Source organism: Callospermophilus lateralis, chromosome 14, assembly GCF_048772815.1.
Source record: "Callospermophilus lateralis isolate mCalLat2 chromosome 14, mCalLat2.hap1, whole genome shotgun sequence".
Taxonomy (NCBI): Eukaryota; Metazoa; Chordata; class Mammalia; order Rodentia; family Sciuridae; genus Callospermophilus; species Callospermophilus lateralis.
The window spans coordinates 10,681,582-10,708,605 of NC_135318.1; the positions used below are offsets into that span (position 1 = coordinate 10,681,582).

At 37.8% G+C, this 27,024-nt stretch overlaps 1 protein-coding gene across 1 annotated transcript in view; it reads right to left on the reverse strand.

Annotated features, from left to right (window-relative positions):
- Nucleotides 1–27,024, reverse strand: part of Nbas (NBAS subunit of NRZ tethering complex) — a 324,412-nt gene that overhangs the window by 258,199 nt on the left and 39,189 nt on the right. The window contains exon 10 of the mRNA XM_076833054.2: nt 2,774–2,912. Within this exon, the coding sequence (XP_076689169.2) occupies nt 2,774–2,912 (139 nt within the window). The remainder of the gene's footprint in view (nt 1–2,773; nt 2,913–27,024) is intronic.

Below are 27,024 nucleotides of genomic sequence, written 5' to 3' on the forward strand. Positions count from 1 at the left end.
TTTATAGCTAGAAAAGGGGTTATCTTCCAAGAATCCTTTCTTCACCCATTAGAACAAGTTGTCCAGAAGAACCACAGTATCAACATCAGGCTTTGCCACAAGTAAGAAATAAATTTTCACGTGGTAGGCCACAGAAATTTTAGGATTTTTCGTTTGCTTTTCATTATTTATGTATGACAATAGAATGTATTACAATTCATGTTATTCATATACAGCACAATTTTTCATATCTCTGGTTATATACAAAGTATATTCACACCATTTGAATCTTCATACGTGTACTTTGGATAATGATGTCCGTCTAATTCCACCATCATTTCTAACCCCGTCCCTTCCCTTCCCTTCCCACCCCTCTCCCCTGACAAAAGGAGCTATAACAATAACCTCTAGACAAACCTATCTAGGGTTCGTCTATTCCTCCCGTGCTCCCCCATCCCTGCCCCACTATGAATCACCCTCTTTGTATCAGAGAAAACATGTGGCATTTAGTTTTTTGGAATTGGCTAATTCCACTTAACATTATGCAAATGCCATGATTTTATTCTCTTATTGCTGAGTAATATTCTATTGTATATAAATGCCACTTTTTTTTAATCTATTCATCTACTGAAGGGCCTCTAGGTTGGTTCCACAGTTTAGGTATTATGAATTGTGCCGCTATAAACATTGATGTGGCTGTGTCACTGTAGCATGCTGTTTTTAAGTCCTTTGGGTATAGACTGAGGAGCAGAATAGCTGGGTCAAATGGTGGTTCCATTCTCAATTTTCCAAGCAATGTCCATACTGCTTTTCATATTGGCTGCACAAATTTGCAGTCCCACCAGCAGCGTACGAGTTTACCTTTCCTCCCCCACACTATCGCCAACACTCGTCTACATAATAGCTGCCATTCTGACTAGAGTGACATGAAATCTTAGTAAAGTTTTGATTTGCATTTCTCTAGTTGCTAGTAATTATGAACATTTTTTCATCTATTTGTTGAATATATATCATCTTCTGAGAAGTGTCTGTTCAGATCCTTGGCCCATTTATTGACTGGCTTGTTTTATTAGTGTTTAGCTTTTTGAGTTCTTTATATACCCTAAAGATTAGTGCTGTATCTAGTGTGTGAGGGGTTAAAATTTATTCCCAAGATGTAGACTATTTACCTCACAGATTGTTTCTTTTGCTAAGGAGAAACTTTTTAGTTTGAATCCATCCCATTTATTGAATCTTGATTTTAATTCTTGCACTAAAGGAGTCTTAAGGAAGTTGGGGCCTACTTCCACATGGAGATTAAGGCCTACTTTTTTTTCTATTAGATGCAGTTGCCGATTTTATTCCTAGGTCCTTCATTGATCCATTTTGAGTTTTGTGCATGGCGAGAGGGGGTTTAATTTCATTTCCAGTTTTCCCAGCACCATTTGTTGAAGAGGCTATCTTCTCTCCAATGCATGTTTTTGGTGCCTTTGCCTAATATAAGATAGTTATAATTTTGTGGGTTAGTCTCTGTGTCCTCTATTCAGTATAATTGTTCTACCAGTCTGTTTTTATGCCACTACCATGCTGTTTTTATTACTATTGCTCCGTAGAATAGTTTAAGATCTGGTATAGTGATGTCACCTGCTTCACTCTTCTTGCTAAGGATTCCTTTAGCTATTCTGGGTCTTTATTTTTCCAGATGAATTTCATGACTGCTTTTTCTGTTTTTCTATGAGGAATGTCATTAGGATTTTAATTGGAATTGCATTCAATCTATATAGTGCTTTTGGTAGTATGGTCATTTTGATAATATTAGTTCGCCTATCCAAGAGTAAGGTAGTTCGTTCCATCTTCCAAGGTCTGCTTCTTGACAGGATTGTCTAAATCATCAGAATACAGCCTAGCCTATTAGTACTATAGCCTATGAGAGTACTGTCATCTAGAACTTGAATGTCTTCCAAAGGACCACTAAAGGTTTGGTCCCCAGCTGATGGTGCTACTTAATTGCAGTGGAACCTTTTGGAGGTAGGACCCAGTGAAAGGAAGTCTGGGGGGTGTATGCTTGAAGGGGCTATTGGGACACTGGCCTCTCCTCTCACTTCTCCATGGGCCATGAGGTGAGTAGCCTCTTCACCATGTGTTCCAATCATGACTTACTGCCCTAACAGGGACAAGCCACCATCGTGTAAACCTCTGAAACTGAGCCAAAATAAGTTTTTCCTCCCTATAAGTTGTTTCTCTCAGTATTTTGTTGTAGCAACAGAAAGCTAACTAACCCAAAGGGTGTCTGACGCAAAACAGAAGCCCAATTAATTATAAATAACAAATAGTTCATAGAAAAAGGAACAATATTGAAAGGAAGCACAGCGTGGCAGTTAAGAAAATGGACTGGTGAACTTCTGAAGTTTCTATTCTGATTTTACCACTTGCTAGCTAGGTAGCCCAGGGCAACTTAACTACAATTTCCTCATGAACAAACCTTCAAAGGGTTACTTAGGTAAGCTAATACATGCAAAAGCATTTTACATAGTTGCCATAACATAAAAGGTGCTTGATAATTTTTAATGTCTAAAAAGGCAAATACAAGTAATGAGACTACTCTTAGGTTATTTTTCTAATATCTGAAAATATTACTAAATAAAACCAGAAAAAATTCAATATACTCTGTTCAACTTGATATCTAAAAGAACTGAAATTGAATTATCACTAATTAACCTTCCTCATTTAAGACATATTTATTCCATTAAATCATAAGAAGGGTTTATTTGTGTAAGAACAATTAGAAAAGTAAAAGGTTGTAACTAATGCTTACCGTAGTAACCCTATCTCCACCATTAGTGACCTGCTTGTAATAAGGTGATCCTGAAAGAACTCTCCATGCAGAAAGGCCACAGCCAGCTGCTGTTGTTGGGCCCATGTCCGCAGTCTCACATCCACCAACCAGAAGAAGTCTAAACATGAGACAAATAGAATTGATGAACTGCAAGTATGAACAAAATAACAGAAAAATACCAAGTACAAAAAAGTTTCTGCAAAGGAAACTAAATTATTATATATTAAGTTTAGAAAATTTCAGATAAAACAATGAAAAGAAAAACAATTGGAATGTCCCTTTCACTTGAGAAGGAAAGCCTATACATTCAAGCACCTGAAATCAGATGGTACCTGAGAAATGAAGGGAAAAACTGTCTTAAGGCTGGCAACGGCATATTGGAGAAACTGCCTGTGTCCTAACAGTAAGCATTTATAGAGTGATGACAGAGTGGCAGAGCAGTAACTGAGATTGGGAGTCTACAATGAGACCTCATGGCTGTGGCATGCCTACTACCTGGGAATGTTCCCAGTACTCGGGCAACAGGATGCCTAGCTGCTATAGTAACCAACTGCCAGAGGAGTCTCCCTGTAAAAGTTATCAGCTTAGGCCTTGATCTTATGCACACAGCTCCCAGGGACAAAGGAATTCGCATGCAAGACAACCACAATGTTTCACCAGTTCTGATACTCCTGCCCACTTAATAGTAACTTTAAACAATGGACCTCCTTGAGTACTGCACAAAGAACATTGTACATTGAAACTGCGGAAAAGCTGCATAGCTGCTTCTAGTTCTTTAAGTTTCATGAGTACAAAGAATAATGCTTGCATTGTCTTGAACCTGATAATGAGACATGTAAATAAAGATTGCTGGTGTAATTTTTTGTTATTGTTGCACTGGGGATTGAACCCAGGACCTTGTGCACGCAAGGCAAGGCAAGCACTCTGCCAACTGAGCTATACCCCCAGCCCTGATGGCATAACTATTTAAGTATGCTACTCCATCAGAGAGCAGCACTCCACCTGATCCCAGCTTTACCTTCATATCTGCATGTGTAAATATTTTATAAACTTCCATCACACCTCGCCAGAGGCAAGCATTAACAGTTGTGTGGCTTCATATAGATACATGTATTAAATGACAGCAACATATGTGATGCACTGAGGGCACAACTTCAGCACATCCAAAAGAAATGACAAAGGATCCAACATGGCGACGGGCGCAGAGAGATCAAGTCTCTGACCTCTTCAGCTGCGCAGGCATAGGGAGTCGTAAACTGTCTAAAGGCTGTTTGCTCAGGATCACTAGGCAATGCTGAGCTGACGTGGATCTGGGGAGAACAGTCTGGGCCTCTCAGAACACACACCGAGCCCGATCGGCTGCGTTCAAGCTCCTGTTCACCCGCTTCTTGCAGACAAACTGCCATGACTCAGCACTAACGACCCCGCCAAAACAACTGGTCGGCCCTTCTTAATTGACAGAGGTAAAAGCCAACCGAGCCTTCATAGGCAGTGGCCACAGGATTGAAACGGGGCGTGGGAGAGACACTCAGGACCCACCCGTTGCATTAGTCACCCAGCCAAGGAAATGAACTGTCACCATTTGCATGGGATACCACCATGGCAGAGAACTGATGTCACCAAAACGCGGTGGAGGAGACAACTTCATTGAAACGAGTGGCGACAGGTGTGTAATCTCCTAGCCATCCCTCTCCACACAGTGGGGAATCCTTAAGGGCCCCTCCCAGCTCTCCCATGAGCGCAATAGTCAGACTGAGGGAATCAGGAGTGGCGCGGAACTCCCAGCTACCGCTCCCACCAGTGCTGACAACTGAGGTCTCTTGCACCAGCTACCAGGGGCGTGGCTACCGGAGGGCAAGCAAAATTCGCTGGGGGTTCTCAGCCCCAAGCTCTACAAACTTAGGGTCTGAGGGAATGGCAGACAGGGAAAGTGTGCTGAGGCATTCATGAAAACGGGGATCCCAGGAGCAGCAGATCTGGCTGTAGCCAGTATTGTGGTGAGCATCACAGGTGAGCGGGGCCTGGCTTGAGGAAACGCAAGAGAAGGTCCTAGGCACTCAGGATTGGAGACCCGCTCAGTCTGGGAGGAAGAGCTGCTGCACAGTGATTGGTTCCCACCTACTGAGAGGAGAAGCTTAGCCCAGTGGGCACAGCTCCACCTACTGGAAGAGAAGTTAATCAAACTCTAAGACTGCATTTATCAATTTTTTTTTAAATTTGGGTTTTTTTCTTTTCATTTTCATTTTCTAAATTTTATTTTAATTTTTTTATTTTATTATTTTTAATTTTAATTCATTTTTTTATTTTCTTTTTTTTTCTTTTGTCTTTTCTTTTCAGTTTTCTTATTCCCCCTTCCTTGAATTCTACCTGCTCACTCTCATTCTCTTTAGTGACTACTTCCCTTCCCTTCTAATATCTTTCCTCCGAAGCATCAAACAAATTTTTAAGAGTAAACAGTAACTCAGCAGTCAAACAGAACAAGAAGTAACAAGAGCAGCATGAAAAAGCAAGGAAGAAAAGGAGTACAAACAATGAAGGACACCCTAAGTATTCAGGAGGACCTAGAGTCATCAGAAAAATGGTCATATAAAGAACTCAAGAAATACCTTAGACAGATGCAATGGAACCTTAAAGAGGATACGAGACAACAAATTCAAACAGTGAAAGAACACATTGAAAATGAATTACATAAACAGATAAAAGAAGTTAAGCATCTTTACCAGGAGATAGAGATAATAAAAAAAAAATCAAACAATAATTCTAGACATGAAGGAAACTATAAACCAAATTAAAAACTCAAATGAGAGTATCACTAACAGAGTGGAACAAGTAGAAGCCAGAACATCAGATAATGAAGACAAAATATATCATCTTGAAAACAGTCTAGCCAACTCAGAAAGGCTGGTAAAAAAATCACGAGAAAAACATCCAAGAGATACGGGATAACATTTAAAAAACCAAACTTACAAGTCATTGGGATAGAGGAAGGTATAGAGATTCAAACCAAGGGAATGAGTAACCTGCTGAATGAAATAATTACAGAAAACTTTCCAGAAATAAAAAAGGAAATGGATATACAAATGGTAGATGCATACAGGACACCGAGCACACAAAATCACAGTAGACCAACGCCAAGACACATTGTTATGAAGATATCCAATATACAGAAGAAAATATTAAAAGCTACAAGAGAAAGGAGGCAGATTACATTCAGGGGTAAACCAATAAGGTTAACAACGGATTTTTCATCACAGATGCTGAAAGCAAGAAGATCCTGGAACAACGTATTTGAAACACTGAAAGACAATGGATGCCAACCAAGAATTCTGTATCCAGCAAAATTAAGCTTCAGGTACAACAACAAAATAAAAATCTTTCATGATAAACAAAAGTTAAAAGAATTTGCAGCCAGAAAACCAGCATTGCAAAGCATCTTGGGCAAAACACTACAAGAGGAAGAAATGAAAAACAATAACCATAACCATCAGTGGGGAGTGCCTCGGTAAAGACAGAGGGCAGGGGAAAAGCTAATCATGGAGAAACAAACTAAATTTAAAAAAAAAAGGTAAATAATCAAACATGGCTGGAAGTACAAACCATATATCAATAGTAACTCTAAACGTTAATGGCTTAAACTCTCCAATAAAGCGACATAGGCTGGTAACATGGATTAAAAAAAACAAATCCAACAATATGCTGCCTCCAGGAGACACATCTGATTGGAAAAGACATACACAGGCTGAAGGTGAAAGGTTGGGAAAAAATATACCACGCACACGGTCCTCGTAAGCAAGCAGGGATGGCCATCCTCATATCGAATAAAATTGACTTCAAGACTAAGTTAATCAAAAGGGATAATGAAGGACATTATATACTGTTAAAAGGAACCATTCACCAACAAGATGTAACAATTATCAATATTTATGCAAACAATGGTGCTGCAACATTCATAAAACAAATTCTCCTCAAGTTCAAGAATCAAATAGACCACAACACAATAATTATGGGTGACTTCAACACACCTCTCTCACCATTGGACAGATCCTCCAAACAAAAGTTGAATAAAGAAACTATAAAACTTAATATCACAATCCATAACCTAGACTTAACTGATATATAGAATATATCAACCATCATCAAGTGGATATACTTTTTTCTCAGCAGCACATGGATCCTTCTCAAAAATAGACCATATATTATGCCATAGGGCAACCCTCAGTAAATATAAAGGGGTGGAGATAATACCATGCATTTTATCTGATCATAATGGAATGAAACTGGAAATCAATGATAAAAGAAGGAAAAATCCTACATCACATGGAAAAATGAACAATGTGTTACTGAATGATCAATGGGTTACAGAAGACAAAGGAGGAAATCAAAAAATTCTTAGAGATAAATGAAAATACAGACACAACATATCGAAATCTATGGGACACAATGAAAGCAGCTTTAAGAGGGAAATTCATCGCCTGGAGGTCATTCCTCAAAAAGAAAAAAACAAATGAGCTCACACTTCATCTCAAAGCCCTAGAAAAGGAAGAGCAAAACAGCAAATGTAGCAGAAGGCAAGAAATAATTAAAATCAGAGCGGAAATCAACGAAATTGAAACAAAAGAAACTATTGAAAAAATTAACAAAACTAAAAGTTGGTTCTTCAAAAAAATAAACAAGATTGACAGACCCTTAGCCATGCTAACGAAGAGAAGAAGAGAGAAATCAAATTACTAACATACGGGATGAAAAAGGCAATATCACAACAGATGCTACAGAAATAAAGACAATTAGAAATTATTTTGAAACACTATTTCCAATAAAACAGAAGATAGTGAAGACATCGATAAATTTCTTAAGTCATATGATTTGCCCAGACTGAGTCAGGAGGATACACACAATTTGAACAGACCAATATCAATGGATGAAATAGAAGAAGCAATCAAAAGACTATCAACCAAGAATAGCCCAGGACCAGATGGGTATACAGCGGAGTTTTACAAAACCTTTAAAGAACAATTAATACCAATACTTTTCAAGTTATTTCAGGAAATAGAAAAAGAGGGAGCTCTTCCAAATTCATTCTATGAGGCCAACATCACCCTGATTCCGAAACCAGACAAAGACACCTCAAAGAAAGAAAACTACAGACCAATATCTCTGATGAATCTAGATGCAAAAATCCTCAGTAAAATTCTGGCGAATCGGAATCAAAGGCACATCAAAGAAATTGTGCACCATGATCAAGTAGGATTCATCCCTGGGATGCAAGGATGGTCCAATATACGGAAATCAATAAATGTTATTCACCACATCAATAAACTTAAAGAACCATATGATGATCTCGATATTTGCAGAAAAAGCATTCGACAAAGTACAGCATCCCTTTATGTTCAAAACATTAGAAAAACACGATGTTTTTGATAACTTATTACAGCAGCCACAGAAAACTAAAATATACCTTGTTTCATTCCCAGTCCCAAAACACAGAAGATCTATCAGACTCAGTCCAACAGCTCTTCTCACACTTGATCATTTAATTTCTAATTAAAAAAACCTAATCTCTAACATGTACTTTTAAGTCTAAAAATTTTTAAGCTACATAAAATCCTGTTGAGTTTAACCAGAAAGCTTTGCAAAACTCAAAATCCATGAAGTCATTTAAATGAACTTTAATCACAGAAACACAACTTGAGCCTTCACTTATAGCTTTTTTCCTATTGTTTTATTATATAGACCTCTTACAACTTTACCCCAGCAAATGGAAAATAGCAAATTATGAGATGACAGCTTGAAACAACCTGTTTAGGTTGTTTCTAATCTAGGCAAATCCTTAGCACAAAAACAATTAACCTGTTGCCAAGGACAAAAGATTTTGGTCCAAAGTCAAGCTAATAGTGCAAGTATTACTTGGCCATAGCACTCATTCTGTTCAAATAGATGACTGCTACAACAGTTATTTCCCTAATTTTATGTAGTACAGATAAAGTTATACTATCCCTCTAACCTAACTACCAATTTAGACAAAACAGATGAAGAAAAATATCGTAAACACTAAAAAGACACAACAAATCTATAAGTTAGAAACATACAAAAATCAATGATGTGGTTTCTTAAGAACTCATACAGCAAGAAAGCAGAAGAGAGGGAAAACAGAAAGATCAGTCATCTCGGCAAGCACAGGCTGGTATCTGAAGATGTAGGCAATTATTTTTCTCCGAATATAGTAATGGTATCATTCGGTAGAGTCCTTATTTTGTAGAAATACTGAAGTGTTTACAAATAAAACATGTTGTCCAGGATTTACTTCAAAATAGTTCAGGTGAAGGGATATCTGGGATGAAGATGAAATGAGACAGGCCATGAGCTGCTGAAAATTCAATGGTAAGTCTAGAGCTCTACAAGAATCCTACTCTATATTTGTATGTGCTTCAAATTTTCCATAAAGAAATTTTTCCCAGAAGTCTAGTTACTAGGATGAACTCTGAATAGAAAACGGGTAACTGAATATTTGTAGTTCCAATTTAATCATAGTATTTTCAAAGGAAAAAATATGATTTATAAAACAGCGTTAAAAACCAGTAACTTATAATAAAAATTACACTAAGGGATGGGCATGGTGGCACACACCTATAATCCCAGCGGCTCAGGAGGCCAAGACAGGAGGATCGCAAATTCAAAGCCAGCCTCAGCAATGGCAAGGCACTAAGCAACGCAGTGAGACCCTGTCTATAAAATAGGACTGGGGATGCAGTTCAGTGCCCCAAGTTCAATCCCTGGTACCAAAAAAAAAAAACCCACCACTAAGAATACTCAACAAATCCCCCCAAAAGGCCATAACAAAACATTTCTTTGATAACTAAAATAAGTACCCTCTGATCAATTGCAACATATATTAAAAATATGTATACTATGTTGAATATTTTAATGTATTCAATACAATTAACATAATAGAAATTATGTATTTATAACAATATGAAACTCTTATTGACTGACTACTGAAGGAGTTAGAGGGGTAAAAATTCAGATCCCATATCTCCTGGTCTTGGTCCTGGAGGATACTTCCTCTCCATGAATTTTGACAAATGACTGCATAGGTTAAATTGGCTACTACAGATAAGCTCACTGAGAACAGAAGAGATTCAGTACCTGCTTCCCACTATTTTTGTTTTTTTATTGGTTGTTCAAGGCATTAAAGCTCATGACATATCATCTTTCATACATTTGATTCAAGTGGGTTACGAACTCCCATTTTTACCCCAAATACAAGTTGCAGAATCACATCAGTTACACGTCCATATTTTTATATAATGCCATATTAGTGACTGTTCAATTCTGCTACCTTTCCTATCTCCTACTATCCCCCCTCCCCTCCCATCTTCCCTCTCTACCCCATCTGCTGTTGTTCAATTCTCTCCCTTGTTCCCACCCCCCTTTCCCCTCACAACCTCTTATGTAATTTTGTGTAACAATGAGGTTCTCCTTCCATTTCCATGCAATTTCCCTTCTCTCTCCCTTTCCCTCTCACCACTCGTCTCTGTTTAATGTTAATCTTTTCCTCATGCTCTTCCTCCCTGCTCTGTTCTTAGTTGCTCTCTTTATATCAAAGAAGACATTTGGCATTTGTTTTTTAATGACTGGCTAGCTTCACTTAGCATAATCTGCTCTAATGCCATACATTTCCCTGCGAATTCCATGATTTTGTCATTTTTTAATGCAGACTAATACTCCATTGTGTATAAATGCCATTTTTTTAATCCATTCATCTATTGAAGGGCATCTAGGTTGGTTCCACAGTCTAGCTATTGTGAATTGTGCTGCTATGATCATTGATGTGGCAGTATCCCTATAGTACGCTCTTTTAAGGTCCTCAGGGAATAGTCCGAGAAGTGTGATAGCTGGATCAAACTGGTGGTTCCATTCCCAGCTTTCCCAGGAATCTCCATACTGCTTTCCAAATTGGGCGCACCAATTTGCAGTCCCACCAGCAATGTACAAGTGTGCTCTTTTCCCCACATCCTCGCCACCACTATTTTTATTTTAGTCACCTTTTTCACTGCTATGACTACAGGATCTGACCAGAACAAGTATAGGGGCAGAAACGTTTGAGGACTCAATAGTTTCAGAGGTCTTAGTCCATTAAAAGCTGGCTCCCTTTCTCCGGGTTCAAGATGAGACTGAACATCTTGGTAGAGTGTGTGGCAGAGGGCAGCAGCTCACATCATGGTGACCAAGAAGCAGAGAAACTCCACCCACATACAAATATACACAAAGAGACTATGCCCTAGTTCCCACCTCCTCCACCCACACTCTACCACTTCAGTTACCCCTCAGTTAATCCCCATCACGGGATAAATGTACCGACTAGGTTAAGATTCTCACAACCCAATCATTTTTCCTCTGAATTATCTTACATTGTCTCACGTGACCTTTTGGGGGACAACTCACATCCAAAACCCTTTCCTCCATACCAGACTGAAGAATAAGTAGAAAAGCAAGCAGAATGATAACCCTAATCATGTGTTGTTCCCCACTGAGAGGGGAGCTTTGGGACACAAGCAGTTCAGCATTCCACATGCATTAGAAGAATGCACATGTGCACATATGCAAGCAGGCTTGCCTGTTCACATGTTTCAAGGGAAGGACATTGAAATGACTCCACATACCCACAGAACAAGTAACTAGTAACTATTGTGTGCAATGCAGCTAAAAGAGAGCGATGAGCAATACACACGCTCTGCATTCCAAAGCTCACTAAGAGGGCAAAGATAGAAGAGCCAGGGGAAGCATGGAATTAAGTGGCATAGATGACAATTGGTAGGTGATAAGCCCATTTCAGTCTATTGAAGGATTTTCTTCAGTTATACATGCCATGGAAGATCAACCTCAATTCAAGGCATCAATTTAATCCATTTGTTTTCAAGACTCACAATGTTGGCTAAAGCTAACTTACAAATGATTAATAAAAGCAGGCTAGCCGTGATGCTTGGCCAAGCAAATAAACGTTCTCCAACGTGTTCGCAGTGTTTATAAGAGGCTTCCAGGGCAACAACGCAGTGACCAGTGAAGAATTAAGTTCCATCGGTAAAACTATGCAATTTACATCAAGTCAGACAATGGAAATGAGAAGACAGGCGTCTCGGGCCCAACATAATATACTCAATAGATGTTTTACAAGCGACTCAAAAGTTGAGTCTCCAACTTTCTCCTTCAGCAGCACAGAGTGAAGGTACTATAGAGACTGTCATGGTTTGGTTTGGATATGAAGTGTTCCTCCCCCCTCCCGAAAGTGCCTGTTTCAATGCAGGAATGTGACTGGATTAGAACTATAACCTAATCAGTCCATCTCAGTTTGAAAAGGCTAGGTGTTAACTGTGGACAGGGGGACCTGGCTAGAGGTGAGTCACTGAGTTTGTGCCTGGAAGGCTGCATCTTCCCTATGGCCCTTTACCCCCATCTATTTCCTGATCCTGCCATGAGCAGAGTAGCTTTCCTTTGCTAGGCCCCTCCCCCATGATGTGCTGCCTCATCTGGGGCCAAGAACAATGGAGTTGGCCATCTGAACTGCGGCCTCTGGAACTATGAGCCCCAAATAAACTTGCCTTCTTCTAAGTTGTTCTTGTCAGGTATTTCGGTCACAGCATTGAAAGGCTGATTAGAAGAGACCCCCATCTTTTCTCTCGCCAGGTTTCAGCACATGAGGTGGAAAGGAAAGGAGCACAGCAACGGGGGTAGGAGGCGAGAGTCACATCATTAAAGAGGGCACCAGAAAATGTTTAGCCAAGAATGCCGTAAGAGCATCAAGAAAGTGCTTGTGAGAGATGTATGAGAACATGAGTGAAGACACAAGAGAACACCTTCTCCTTTGGACAGTCGATACCTTCAGGCTGACAGTTCCTCTTAATGGAAATCTCAAGCAGTTTCAAAGAAAATCCTATCCGAATATTTTACAGAACTGAACAAACCAATTTAATGAAATTAGGCAAACAAGATTCGCCTGAGAGAATGTCAACTCAGTCCCCACTGATCAGTCTTTCCCTTGCTGAGCTAGCCTTTGTGCACCTTGACCTAGAAAAATTTTCCTGCCCTTGCATTATTAAGACATTCTCCTCGAAACTGACTGTATTAAAAATTAACCGTATTAACCTGGCGAGAGAAAAGATGGCGATCTCTTTTAATCAGCCTTTCAATGCTGTGACTTCAATCTATAACAAGTAACAAGTCATATTCAGGAGAAATTATCCATAACATATGAAGTAGCATGTTAGTAGGGAGAATTTATAAAATCTTCCATCAGTTCAAAAGAAAAACGTAGAATAAGGAGAAATCCAAAGGACAATAATACAGATTAACTTAACAAAGAGCTACACCAACTATCCTGTAGAATGTTTAGGGATAGATAATGCAACTCTTAATATACTACTAATGAGTTTGCATTGAGAATGAAGATGTTTAGAACAATAACAGTGTTTATGAACTCAACTAGATTGCATTTACAGTGTAAAGATGGCAAATGTAACTAATTGAAAGGTCACACATCAAAATCATCATAGCTACCTGTAGAGAAGACCAAGACAAAGGAATGGAGCAGAAAATTGTACTGTTATCTCTCATTTATAGATCTTCATGTGTGAATCCACCTAGATGCACACACATCTGAGGTAAAAAAAGATTTGTAAATTTTATGTAGTAGGTACTTAGGTATATTTTTTTTAATTTCACAAAAGAATTAGAAATGCTGTGTCTCACATTAGGTACATAAACTTCTGAAGTTAATGATGTCCAGAAGACAAAAATTTAATAAGTAGGCTTTAACACTGTATCAACCCACAAGTCTAGTCAAATACTAAAAAAAGGAAATTAGCATATATTTTGCTGTGACATTGGAGGTTGTTTATACATTAATGGTTAAACCTTAAGCATTTTCTGGCTTACTACTGAAATAAGTGATAGATTTCGGTAGAAATTAAGTGCAGAAACACAGTAAGAAAGCAATTCATATTGTGAATATTATTTGCTACTGCATTAAGTTCTTCCACCAGAATATATATTACATTTTGAACTATACTGAATATTAAAGTGCTAAATTTCAGAATCACATTGATTGAGGCAATTTGAGGGGGGTGCATAACAGGGTATTGAACCCAGGGTCACTTAACCACTAAGTGATATCTCCAGCCCTTATTTTTATTTTGAGTTAGCATCCTACTAAATTACATGGGGCCTCACTAAGTAACTGAGGCTGGTTTAAACTTGCAATCCTCCTGCCTCAGCCTCCCGAGTTGCTGGGATTATAAGTATACACCACCATGCTCGTATAATTATTTCTATTCTTAATCATCATGTAGACAAAACAATTTCTAGAGTATCAATTAAATTCTCTATACTAAAGTACATGATATGTAGGAAGTAACAAAACTATTTACGGAAAACAAACAAAACAGGAAAAAAAGTAATTATCTTTCCCTAAAATCTTCAACCTCACATTCTGTGGAAAACAGCAAGAAATATTGTAAGTCTAGAAATGAGGGGTAACAAGTTACAATATCTTTGAAAAAAAAATTAACTATAATCTTGAAACACTTCTTTCCCTCCCTTAGTAGTTACTATACACCAACTATGTACAAAGCCATGAAGAAATTGAAGAAATACTCTAATAGATCATTTCTAATTCTCCTTGGAATCAGTTTTCAATGTAACTCTCATCTTCCATAGTTCACCAGTTTCAAGTGGCATGCTGCTCAGGTGGCAGAGTCTTTGACATATACTCACACACGGGAATGAACATGAGCCTGGCTCATTATAGGTGAACTAACTAGGAACCACTGACCACAGCTGCATAGGACCTCTGCAGCAACCTCTGTAGTATGTACAAAAACAGCCTGCAAGGCATATTAACTGCACGGAAGAAGTCAAGAAAGGCTTCACTGGGAAGCACTAGTGAAGGGTTCACTCATTAAACAATTTCCCAGACAAAGGGTGAAGTAAGAAACACTAAGCCAAGAGAACATGAACAGGAACAAGAGCTGAGGCAATAAATGGTGTGTTCGGAGAGTATAAGAAACACTTTTGTTAATTCCCACATATCATGTACTTTAGTGTAGAGAATTTGATTCTCTAGCAGTTGTTTTAATTTATGTCTATATGAAGCAGCAGCGAGAACAGAACAGAAAGTTCAGATAGGTCCTTTGCAACACATACATCTTGCTCATTTTCTGGGCATTTATGTTCTGTCTTTTTTGATATAACAGCTACTTATCCTCATCTCTAAACTTGGAGCCATTTTGAGGGAGGGACTGTGTCCAGTTCATCTTTGTATCCTTTAAAACATTTATTACTGATGTTCCACTCAAGTAGCATTTATCTGGGCACTATGTGAAAAGAAATATAGCTACACAAAGATAAGACAATCCTTGTCCTTGGCTTAACCTCTCTAGGCTTCACATTTCCCATCCAAGAAATGAAGGAACTGAACCAAATGATAGATGAAATCCGTTTTAGTGCTGATACTCTACAAATCCAAAACTCAAAGCAGAAACATAGGTATCAGGGAACAAGAATAACCTGATGGAGAACAAGCACGCACGCACACAAAATTGAATTAAATGATCCAGAATAAGAGACTAGAGAAGAACAGGAGACAGTAACACATAGGTGGTCAAAGCTGAGAAAAGTACAGACAGGATGCAAGTCTGTAAGCATGTTACAGTAATGGAATGAAAGTTACACTAAAAATTGACTCCAAGAAAAGTTAGGAATAATTTATTAAGACTTTTCAACTTAATAACTCTTTAAAGAATCTGCCATCTAGTGGCTTAAAACTCCTTCAAACCAAGGAAGTAAGTTCAAAATAATTTCTGTATATTCTATCCAATGACCAGCATGCTTAGGTCATACAATAGGGAAAAAAAAATGAAAGGAAAACATACTCCAGGTCCCCAAATTTTGGGGTTGGTTTATGGCTCAGTGATACAGCACTCGCCTGGCATGTGTGAGACCCTGGGTTAGATCCCCACCACCACAAAGGAAAGAAAAAAGCTTAAACACCAGATTGGTCAAAGTAAGAGCTCAAATGTTATCTAGTATCTCAGAGCTAGAAGCCATTCTCTTTTGGAAAAGCAAATATTCCTAATTCATTTTAGTATATATCCTAAGCATTCTTTACTACATAAAGTCCAGCCAGTTTGACATTTTAAAATTCTACTTACATTTATTAAAGAATAAGAAAATAAAACCCTGACCCTTTAAGTAGCCATTCTGGAATCACCAGGCTTAACATAAACCTCTGGGCCACTCCTCTAGAGCCTGATTCAGGGTAAGCAGAGGGTGGAATCAAAGCCTCTGAATTTCTATAGCATCCCCAGTGATCTTCAAGCACCATGCTTTGAGATCTGCTGCTTCATAGTACTCTTGAATATATTATGAGCTGTAGAAGACATTTCATTAAGGAGTCAAATTATGAAGCATTTAACTATTTAATCAATATGTGCTTATAGATGATCATAGAAAGCTGATTAAATGAGTAATTATTAAAAAAAAGGGAATTTTTTTTGGACTCCTTAGTTCAATAAACAAAATATTTTCCTAGCAACTTGATAATTGAGCATTCAGTACACTTAAAATGAGTAGTGACTGGCTAACAATTTCTTAAAATTTAGAATTTAGAATCAAAAAGTATGGAAAAAAATGAAAGCTCATTACTCCTTTCTTTGCACCACCTAAGCAGAGCTAAATCACTTATTCTGAGATGGCATAGACTTGCGATCAGCAAATGAGTTCTCAAAAATGGGTCATAAATATTTCAAGCTTTGTGGGCCACCCCACCTCTTTAAAAACTATTCGTTTATGGTATAAATAAAAACATACAGCATTTAAAATGTGGCTATGTTCCTATAAAACTTTAAGGGTACCGAGATTTGAATTTCGTATAATTTTCATGTGTCATAAAATATGTGTTGTTTTTCAAGTGACTAAAAAATGCAAAATTTATTCTTAGAAACAGACTGGGCTAACAGTCTACAGGTGTCTCTTTTCAGAGAAAGGCTCCCTAGGCATGGAATCAACGACATGAGTTTACCCCCTAATACACCATCATAGTTTCATAAGCCATTGGGAATTTCAGTTTCTCCAAACACAACAGCAGTTGTGATACCATGTCGCAGAACTGTGATGACTGAGATTTAGCACATATAAGCATCTGGTGAACAATAAAGGCTCCGATTTTCAGTTAAAATCTTAGATCAATGTATAATTGATTTCTTGAAGTTAAGGAGTGTTTAAGTTTTGCAAGGTACTGTGCCAACACGAGAAGGTAATATAATGCTATAAGAGAGCCACCATTTCCCTGCCCTCATGAAGTTTATAATGTTGTGGGTTAAGACTAATTTAAGCCAAGAAAAGTTCGAACAAATCTGTTTTATAACTTCAAGTTTCTCCCCCAAGCTCTTAGATTTTAATTCGTCCAAAGTCAGACTTTCATTGACTAAAAAATGTTTGAGCAGGTCCTCTTCTGTATACAGAGAACAGAGCCATAAATAAGATAAAGTTCCTGCTCTCCTAAAATTGACATTCCAGTGTGTTCTAGTCAGCTTTTTCATTGCTGTGAGCAAAGGCCTGACAAGAACAGTTTTAGAGGACGAGTGTATTTAGGGGTTCAAAGTTTCAGAGTTCTCACTCCATAGACACCCAATTCTGCTGCTTGGGACTCGAGGCGAGGCAGAACATTATGGAAGAAGAGATGACATAGGAAAGCACCTGGAAACAAGGCACTAGGCTACCATCTCCAGTTTTTTTTTTTTTTTTTTTTTGGGGGGGGGGAAGACTGGCCAGGTCTTGCTAAGTTGCTTAAGGACTAAGTTGCTAAGGCTGGCTTTGAACTTGCAATCTTCCTGCCTCAGACTCTGGAGACACTGGGATTACAAGCATGTGTCACCACACCTGGTCCTTAAAATATTCATAAACATCTAAAAACACATTAAGAATTTTTGCATCTGATCAGGGATATTGCTCTGAAATTTTCTTTGATACGTCTTTTTGGTTCTGTTATCAGACTACTACTGGCTCCACAGAATGATTTGGCAAAGTTCCTTTCTTTTCTATTTGATGGAATAATTTGAAGTTCTTTAAAGATCTGGTAGAACTCAGCTGAGAATCCATCTGGTCCTAGACTTCTTTGCTCCAAGACTTAATTGCTGCTTCAATTTCATTACTTGATAGTGTAAAGTTTTCTATATCCTCATAGTTCAATTTGAGTAGGTCATATCAGAAATCTATCAATATCTTTGAAATTTTGTAGCTTACTGGAGTATAATTTTTCAAACTTGTTTCTAATGATTCTGGATTTTAGTAGTGTATCTGGTGATCTTTTCCATCTCTAATTTTGCCGATTTGGATCTGTTTGCTTAAGGATTTAATCGATCTTATTTACTTTTTCAAAGAACCAGCTCTTTGTTTTATTGGTCCTTTGAGTATTAAAAAAAAGCAGTGCAATTTCTGATTTCCTATCTTCTACTCATATTGGTATTTGTTCTTTCTCTACAGACTTGAGATGTAACATTAGATTTGGTATCTATTTTTCATGTAGGAACTTGGTGCTATAAACTTTTCTCTTAGAAAAGCCTTCTGGGACAGTATGAGATTTTGATGTTTTATCACTATTTGAGGAAACAGATTTGAGAAAAAAAAAAAATCAACAAGGCTAAAAGAAGTTAAGAACAAGCTAAGAGTTATCTAAAGTAAACCTCAGGTTTGGGCTTCATGTAAATACATTGAGATTTGGAAACACAGGAAAAGCAGGTCTGAAGAAAAAAATGAAGATCGATTGTAATGAGGGTGAGGTACTTATGAGCCATTCAAGAAAGATGCTAAGTAAACATGTGTTTTGTAGCTCTACAGCCCAGGAGTGACTTCTGGGATTCAAATGTGAGAAATGTGTGCATTTAGGTGGTTTAAAAAGCATAAGTTGAGTAAGTTCCTATAACATAAAAAATTATGACTGAAGGATTCCACTAGAATTACTAAGTTCATCAAGGTAGAGGGAGATTAAAGATCAATATATACAGTTATATTTCTATATACTAGCAATGAATACTAAAGAAGGATAATTAGGTAAAAAGGCAAGAAACATAACCAAAACTACAGACACTAGCATACCCTTTCAAATGATTTGACATACAAAAGCTGTTAATATTTTTTCCTGTCTTCATTTAAAAAAAAAAAAAATCAAACTTCAATTTAGTTTTACCAAAGCACTACTCTAATAGTTTTCTTCAAAACAAAGGAAAATTTAAGATTTATCATAGTATACTAAAGCCACCATGTGTATGCCTGTCACACCTTGGGAAACATTAAGCGGGATAATGTTTCTATTTGATGGAACAATTTGAAGTTCAAATGGAGGGATTTCTTGGCTGCTAAGGTAGGGATGGGGATTCCAAACTGACAGGAGTGCGAAATGCCACATACAGGCCTTTCAAAGGCAGACCTTCTGCAGTAAGAATCACCTAGAAAGCATTTTTTTTTTTTTAAATAAAGAATTTAATATTTTAGTTTTCGGCAGACACAACATCTTTGTAAGTGGTGCTGAGGATCGAACCCGGACTGCACGCATGCCAGGCGAGCGCGCTACCACTTGAGCCACATCCCCAGCCCACCTAGAGAGCCTTTTAACAAAAAAAAAAAAAAAATTCTAGGACTGAGCCTTTGGGAATGAGACCAGTTATGCTTTCTTTTCGAATTTATCAATAGGTGATTCTGCTGTCCATTCCCTGTTAAGAACCACTGACCTAACAAACAGAATGTCAATGAAAGCACTAAGGAATGCGTTAAATTTCTTGGGAGTCCTTGCCTAGCACCTTCCCTCAACCCATAGCTAATGCCAACAATCATCAGAAGACTTAATTTCATCTAAAACCCTGGGATACATTTAAACAACTCCACTACAAAACCCTGTTCACCACCTCTATACAGTCTACTTATTTAAACCAGGATTAAAGGTTTGCATGACTATCCAGTTTCTAAAACTAAACCCCACTTTTCAGCCAATATTATCAGTTTAATTTTTTTAAGTCATGCCCCCAGGAAAATTAAGTCTCGTCTCTGAAACAAAGCCCACTTTCTGTTGAAGCCTACTAACTACTGTGGGCCAGGTAGGTACCCCTGACCATGGCTCCTCCTACTATGCCTACTACCAAATTCCCACCATGATTTTCCTGTTAAATGCTACCTTGTAGCCTCCTCTGGACATGCTTGGTGCTTGCAAAGCTTGCCAAAAACATCACCTTTTCTCAGTCCTCAGTGCAATACCAAGAAAGAGTAACTGTGGTTCTGATGAACCCAGCCCAATTCTATTTTAAGATTGGGAGCCATCTCAAAGTCATGAAAGTTAATTTCTATTTTACCATAAACTACTGCGATTTCTAAAATTGCTTGGAATGCCTACCCATGCCCTGAACTCACCTATGCCTGGTTTTCCCTGACCCGATAACCACCCTCTGAAACCTTAGTGGCTCCTCAAAATTTCTGATGCTGGGAATCTAAATTTATTCCCTAAGTGCTGAACCATTTAGACCATTAACCTACTACCTGCCCTTGTATTATGCATGTCAAAATCCTGTTATCTAAGTTCAAGACAACCTACTTTTTTGCAAATTTTTGTGTTATAACACTGCGCTCCTAGATAGCTGGAGTACCGTCCTCTATTACACGGATTTCGGAAGAGGGACATCCCAGCTGGTCGGAGTTACAAGCTTGCTTTAATTTGATTTAAATTTAATTGGTGGTCTTTTGTGTTGTGGTTTAACAGTTCCACAATTATCAATACAACCAAGAAAGAATTCAAGACCCTGTCTCTTAATCCAGGGCACATTCTATTCCACATACAATTTTTTTTCCCCACTTGATTTTTTTTTTTTTTTAAGATTGATAACTGATAAATAAGATAAAGGTTACTCAATAGTCTTCTTTCGTCTTTCCATTCAATGTAAACCACAGTAGACAGCATCATTCATAGCATAAGAAATTCAATCCAGCCAAGCTAATTTCTTCAGATTACATTTCCAGAAATCTTTGCAGAGATTGTGAAGTAGTTCTTAGAGTACAAAAAGCAAAAACAAAAAATCTGAGAAAAAACCTTGATATGTAGTGAATTTGATCTTAAGTTAACCAAAAAGATTCACCTGAACAGATTTTAAGAATTTATAGTCTTCAAAAAGCTTACTTAAATGTGGCTATGACAAGAACTAGCCCATCCTATGAAGGAATCTCCCAGAATAGGAGTCAAGGTGTCAAAGTGATTTCCAAGTTAATATTTTTAAATGTTAGCCAAAAAAGGATCAAACTAATGAAAATGATCAAAACACTCCATCACAATTCTTTTATTCCCCATCAAGAAAAAAAAGTTGTGTTCTATTTAGCAAACATTCAGCTAAAAATTGCTAAGAACCAAGATTCTTCTGAGTCTTACATGTCTACTGACCTTTAGCATATTCTGGAATGGTCAGCCAGCATATAAAGAATAAAAATAGACCACAGGAGATAGTCCACTTCCCTCCCTCTGGAGAACCCAGTGCCCCTGTCATCAAAAGTCAGACTGTAGAGATTAGCAAGGACCTGAAATCAAATCTGAAGATTTTCATTCCTACCAAGACAATGTAGTTCTATGGACAAGTTATCTCCTCATTCCTCTTCAAATAACCAATCTGAGCTTATAGGAAGGACTTTCTCATGTTGGACAAGAAACAGACACAAAATGAAAAACTCTTAAGGTCAACTCAATTACTGATATTCGTAGTTCCCAAATACAACGCTGCACATTCACCTCTCCAATGGCAGCAGTGTCTACGTTATCAATGGTGAAATGCACTCCCTCTCTGCATGAGAGTCAGTGATTAAGGCTAAGACTTTTCCAAAGACAATCCTTCATATAATTATTAATCTTATCTAGCTAGAATTTATGAAAAATGTTCTAATGTAACTTATACTCAATTGTTCCTCTATCAATATGGAATATTTTCATATATCACTATTTTGAGTCTCGAACACATTTGACTTTAAAAACAAAAATTTCATAGTAGAACTGCTATGAATGTCTACTGAGTAGTGTGCAAAAATCTCATAAGTCTAGATGGAACTTATAGTTCATAGAAGGAAACTGCACTTGGGAAAATCTTCAAAGATGGGAATCCTCAACACTATCTTCCCCCACAAAATAAATTTAAGCATGTGTAAGACCAACCCACATTTCTCTGGGTAAGGATGATGTATTAAGGACAAGTATGACTCTGAAGACTACTGCCAGGTAGGTACCCATTCTACTCCAAAATTGTTTCCATTCTATGTCACTGAAGTTACCATGATGTCACATGAGAGCTCTTTCATACAATAAGTATTTTTGACTCCCTGCTAAACTATTTATTTCAAATACCTACTTTATCCCAAGAGTAAAGACATTAGAAAGCTTGCATTTTAAATGTGTACGGTTTTGTTTACGAGAAAACCTACATGATATTAAATCACTATGTGTAAATGACAGACCTTCAACACTCAGCATGCAACCACTTAGACATCTTCCAGTCTTCCCTAAACAGCCTTCTGAAGACTATGTCCTGCTCCACCTCCTGAGCCTTTCAAGCAAAGTAGTAGTCTTAATAAGTGTGTGCTTAGAAGTAATTACTAACCACTCTTCAATAGTGAAGTTCACCCGTGTGACTAATGTACTTTAAGGCAAACTGACACCCTAACCTCTAATTCCCTGTAAATTTTATTTCAAGTTTTTCCTACAGAATCTGTGTTTGGCCTAAAACAATACTTGGTAGAACAGAAATTAAGTCATTGAAATGCTTGGACTCTCCGTTTGTACAACCTTGACATGAATTAGTCATTCATGGTAGTTACACAAAGAAAATATACTCATGTTTTCATACAGTCTAACAAAAATAAAAGTATTCAATAGAAGCATAAAGAGCTTTTTCTTTGATTTACACATTTAATTTATAACAATGCTGTGGTCTGGACATGGCTCCATGTGTTAAAATTTGATGCCCACTATGAGGTATTAAGATAATAGAAACTTAATCCAAACATGATATTAAGAGGTGAAACCTTTGGGAAGTGATTAGTTTAGGTCATATGGTGAAGCCTTCATGATTGAACCCTCATGGCTTTATACGAGGGATAGAGACCAGATGGACACACTCAAAAGCAAGCTTCCTGTCTCTTGCCATGTGATACTCTGCATTGCCTCAGGAGCCGGCCCAGAAGAACAGATGATGTTCAGAAGCTGGATTTCAGAACTGTAAGCCTGAATAAGCTTCTCTTTATGAAGTAAGCCTGCTTCAGGTATTTTGTTTTAGTTATGAAAAAGGGACAAATACAGCTTCGTTGACATGACATACATCCACAAACTTCAGACATGAAAGGTATTTATGGATAACAGACAAAACTGATTATAATATTACACAAATCTATACAATAAAAATCATCGAATTGTACACAAATTTGGTATCAAAGAGTCATGAATGGCTTCTAAAAAAAGAATATGCCTACTTTCTGGGAGGAGCTATCTTTTGACTATTGAAATGTAAATTAGGGCCTAGTTACCTTCAAAGAGTAACTGTAGTTATTGAAGAACTGTTGAAGATTCAAAGCTTAAAAAAATTAAGGCTTTGCTTATAAAAATCTGCAACATTAGGCACAAATTTTTTTTAAAAAGTTACATGCTATTGAAGACTAAGTATACTTTAAAAATCTATACTTAATGTCTATTTAAACTTGAGTTAACTGTCCTTTTTTGTGAATACATGACCATAAAAGTCTCCAACTCTTGGAAAGCATGGGCAATCTATGAATCTCCTGCAGTAAGCACAGTACCCACCATGTACTAAAATGTGAAGGAGGCAAGAGATTTCTCAGCCAGAATCCAAGTATAATCTCAAAAAGAGCAATGAGAACAAGAAAGGAGTGTGGTGTGGCAAGGTACACCTAATAATACCAACTCCTCAGGAAACTGAGGCAAGGTGATTTACGCCTATAGTCTCAAACTGGGCATGGCAGCACATGCCTAAAATCCCAGCCACATGGAAGACTGAGGCAAGGGGACGGCAAGTTTATGGCCAGCATGGCCAACTTGACAAAAACCTGTCTCAAAATGACAAGTAAGAGGAGGTACCAATATAGCTCAGAGATAGAGCACCCTTGGGTTTGATCCCCAGTACCGTCAGAGAAAGAGAAAAGATGGTTTCAAAATGTTCGAGTGGGTGGAGAACAGAACAGGACTGGAGCATAAGATACTCCAAATGCCTAAGGACATAAGATACATTCATTCAGCCTCAGTCAGAACATACAGGTAGCAGTCAGTATACCCAAAGCTTATCCCATACTTCAATTAATTTTTGTTTCATATTACCCAATTTCCCAACTCAATTTTTCCTCAACAATGCTCGCAGCAAGAAAAACGATGAATTTCATAAAACCCTGAATTTGTATATTACCAATTTATTCCAATTCCACTCTGGCTGATATATTTCTCATTTATAAACTCCTTGTAGATAAATATCACGTGTTAACTTTATACTAGAGAAACTGGAAATAAAAATGTGATGAATATTTCACCGTTCATTTAAAAAGGACCACATAATGGAAAATATAAACAATCTAGCAAGATGTTTATCACCGGGTCGGGCTCCAAATTCCTTAATAGGACGCCCATAGCCCAAGAATTAAATACAAGAATAAACAAATGGGACTTACTGAAACTAAAGTTTTTTCCTCAGCAAGAGAAACAATAAGAGAGGTAAACAGGGAACCTACATCCTGGGAACAAATTTTTACTCCTCACACTTCAGATAGAGCCCTAATATCCAGAATATACAAAGAACTTAAAAAATTAAATAAGATAACAAACAACCCTATCAACAAATGGGCCAAAGACCTGAACAGACACTTCTCAGAGGAAGACATACAGTCAATCAATAAGTATATGAAAAAATGCTCACCATCTCTAGCAGTCAGAGAAATGCAAATCAAAACCACCCTAAGATACCATCTCACTCCAGTAAGATTGGCAGCCATTAGGAAGTCAAACAGCAACAAGTGCTGGCGAGGATGTGGGGAAAAGGGTACACTTGTACATTGCTGGTGGGACTGCAAAATGGTGCGGCCAATATGGAAAGCAGTATGGAGATACCTAGGAAAGCTGGGAATGGAACCACCATTTGATCCAGCTATTGCCCTTCTCGGTCTATTCCCTGAGGACCTCAAAAGAGCATACTATAGGGATACTGCCACTTCAATGATCATAGCAGCACAATTCACAATAGCTAGACTTTGGAATCAACCTAGATGCCCTTCAATAGATGAATGGATTAAAAAACTGTGGCATCTATACACAATGGAGTATTACGCAGCACTAAAAAATGACAAAATCATGGATTTTGCAGGGAAATGGATGGCATTAGAGCAGATAATGCTAAGTGAAGCTAGCCAATCCTTAAAAAACAAATGCCAAATGTCTCCTTTGATATAAAGAGCAACCAAGATCAGAACAGGGAAGAAGAGCATGAGGAAAAGATTAACATTTAACAGAGACGAGTGGGGTGGGAGAGAGGGAGAGAGAAGGGAAACTGTATGGAAATGGAAGGAGACCCTCATTGTTACATAAAACTACATATAAGAGTTTGTGAGGGGAAAGGGGAAAAAAAGGGAGAGAATTAAACCACAGCAGATGGGGTAGAGAGGGAAGAGGAGAGGGAAGGGGAGGGGGGTAGCAGGGGATAGGAAAGGTAGCAGAATACAACAGTCATTAATATGGTATTATGTAAAAATGTGGATGTGTAACCGATGTGATTCTGCAACTTGTATTTGGGGTAAAAATGGGAGCTGATAACCCATTTGAATCAAATGTATGGAAGATGATATGCCATGAGCTTTGTAATGTTTTGAACAACCAGTAAAAAAATATTTAAAAAAAAAGATGTTTATCACCTACAAGCCGACATTTATACATATTCCTTGCTTTATAGCTATTTTCATTCAGTAACAATGTGGTCATCCATCTGCAAGCTGACTGCCATCAAAAGTTATATATGATTGCAGAATAAGCAATCTCCTCCTTGGTTTGAGAATATATTTAATTTTCTAAAAATTTTATGTAAATAGACTACCCACCCCCCCCAAAAAAAAATACCCTCAATTGCTTAGATCCTGGTCCAAAAAGTGTGAGTCTTACAGTAATAAATATAATCTGACTTAGAATTATCATGTAATAAGTACTCTAATAACTACAAACCTGTAATTGCCTTCCTGAAAAAAATACTAGAAAGACTAATACTCATTCACTTTGACAATAAGTCAATGTAGTGGAGAAGACACTGAAATAAACTAAAGAAAAACAGCACATGACAAATACATTAAAATAGCCAGTAAGATCTGGATCTTAAACGTCCCTCAAAGAATATGGAACAGGCTTGGTCATCAGCCTGTGGCACTAATGGAAGGTGGTGGAAGCTTCAAGAGAGGAACTCTATTGGAAGGAAGTTAGGTCATTGAGTACAGGCACTAAGGGGAGGTTTGGGAACCCTGCCCCTTCCTCTCTTCACTTCCCAGCCACCATGAAATGGGCAATTTCCTCAACTACACACATCCAGCATGATGTATGGTGCCTCCATAGGCCAAGAAGAAATCAACCACAATAAACCTCTGGAACTGAGCCAAAATAACTTCATTCTTGAAGGCGACTTATTTCAGGTATTTTTTTTCACAGCCACAGAAAACACAACATCCTTCTCTTTATGGGACAAGGGAAAAGAAATACAGAAAACAGAAAACAAAATACAAAAATAAAAGGGGAAGAGAAAAATAAGAATTAAACAACAACAGTAACTGCTTCAGTAAAGAGAAGTTATCTAAGGTGCCCCAAGGGAGCACTAGTCAACATACAAATAGAGCTCCTTTACTAGATGCCACGAATTTTACAGACGTATACAACACAAACTCCTTGCCTTCAATGTCTGACATTCAGATTGCAATTATGGGTTATGTCTAAGTCCATTTATACTGCTTTGACAAAATACCCAAGACTGGGAAATTTACAAAGAACAAATTTTCTGTCTCAGTTCTGGAGTCCAGAAAGGCTAACACATGCCAACACGCCAGCATGCCAGCAAGTGTGGTTTTCTGGTAAGGACTGTTGTCTACTTTCAGAATAGCACCTTGTTACTGTATTCTCCAGAGAAGAGGAC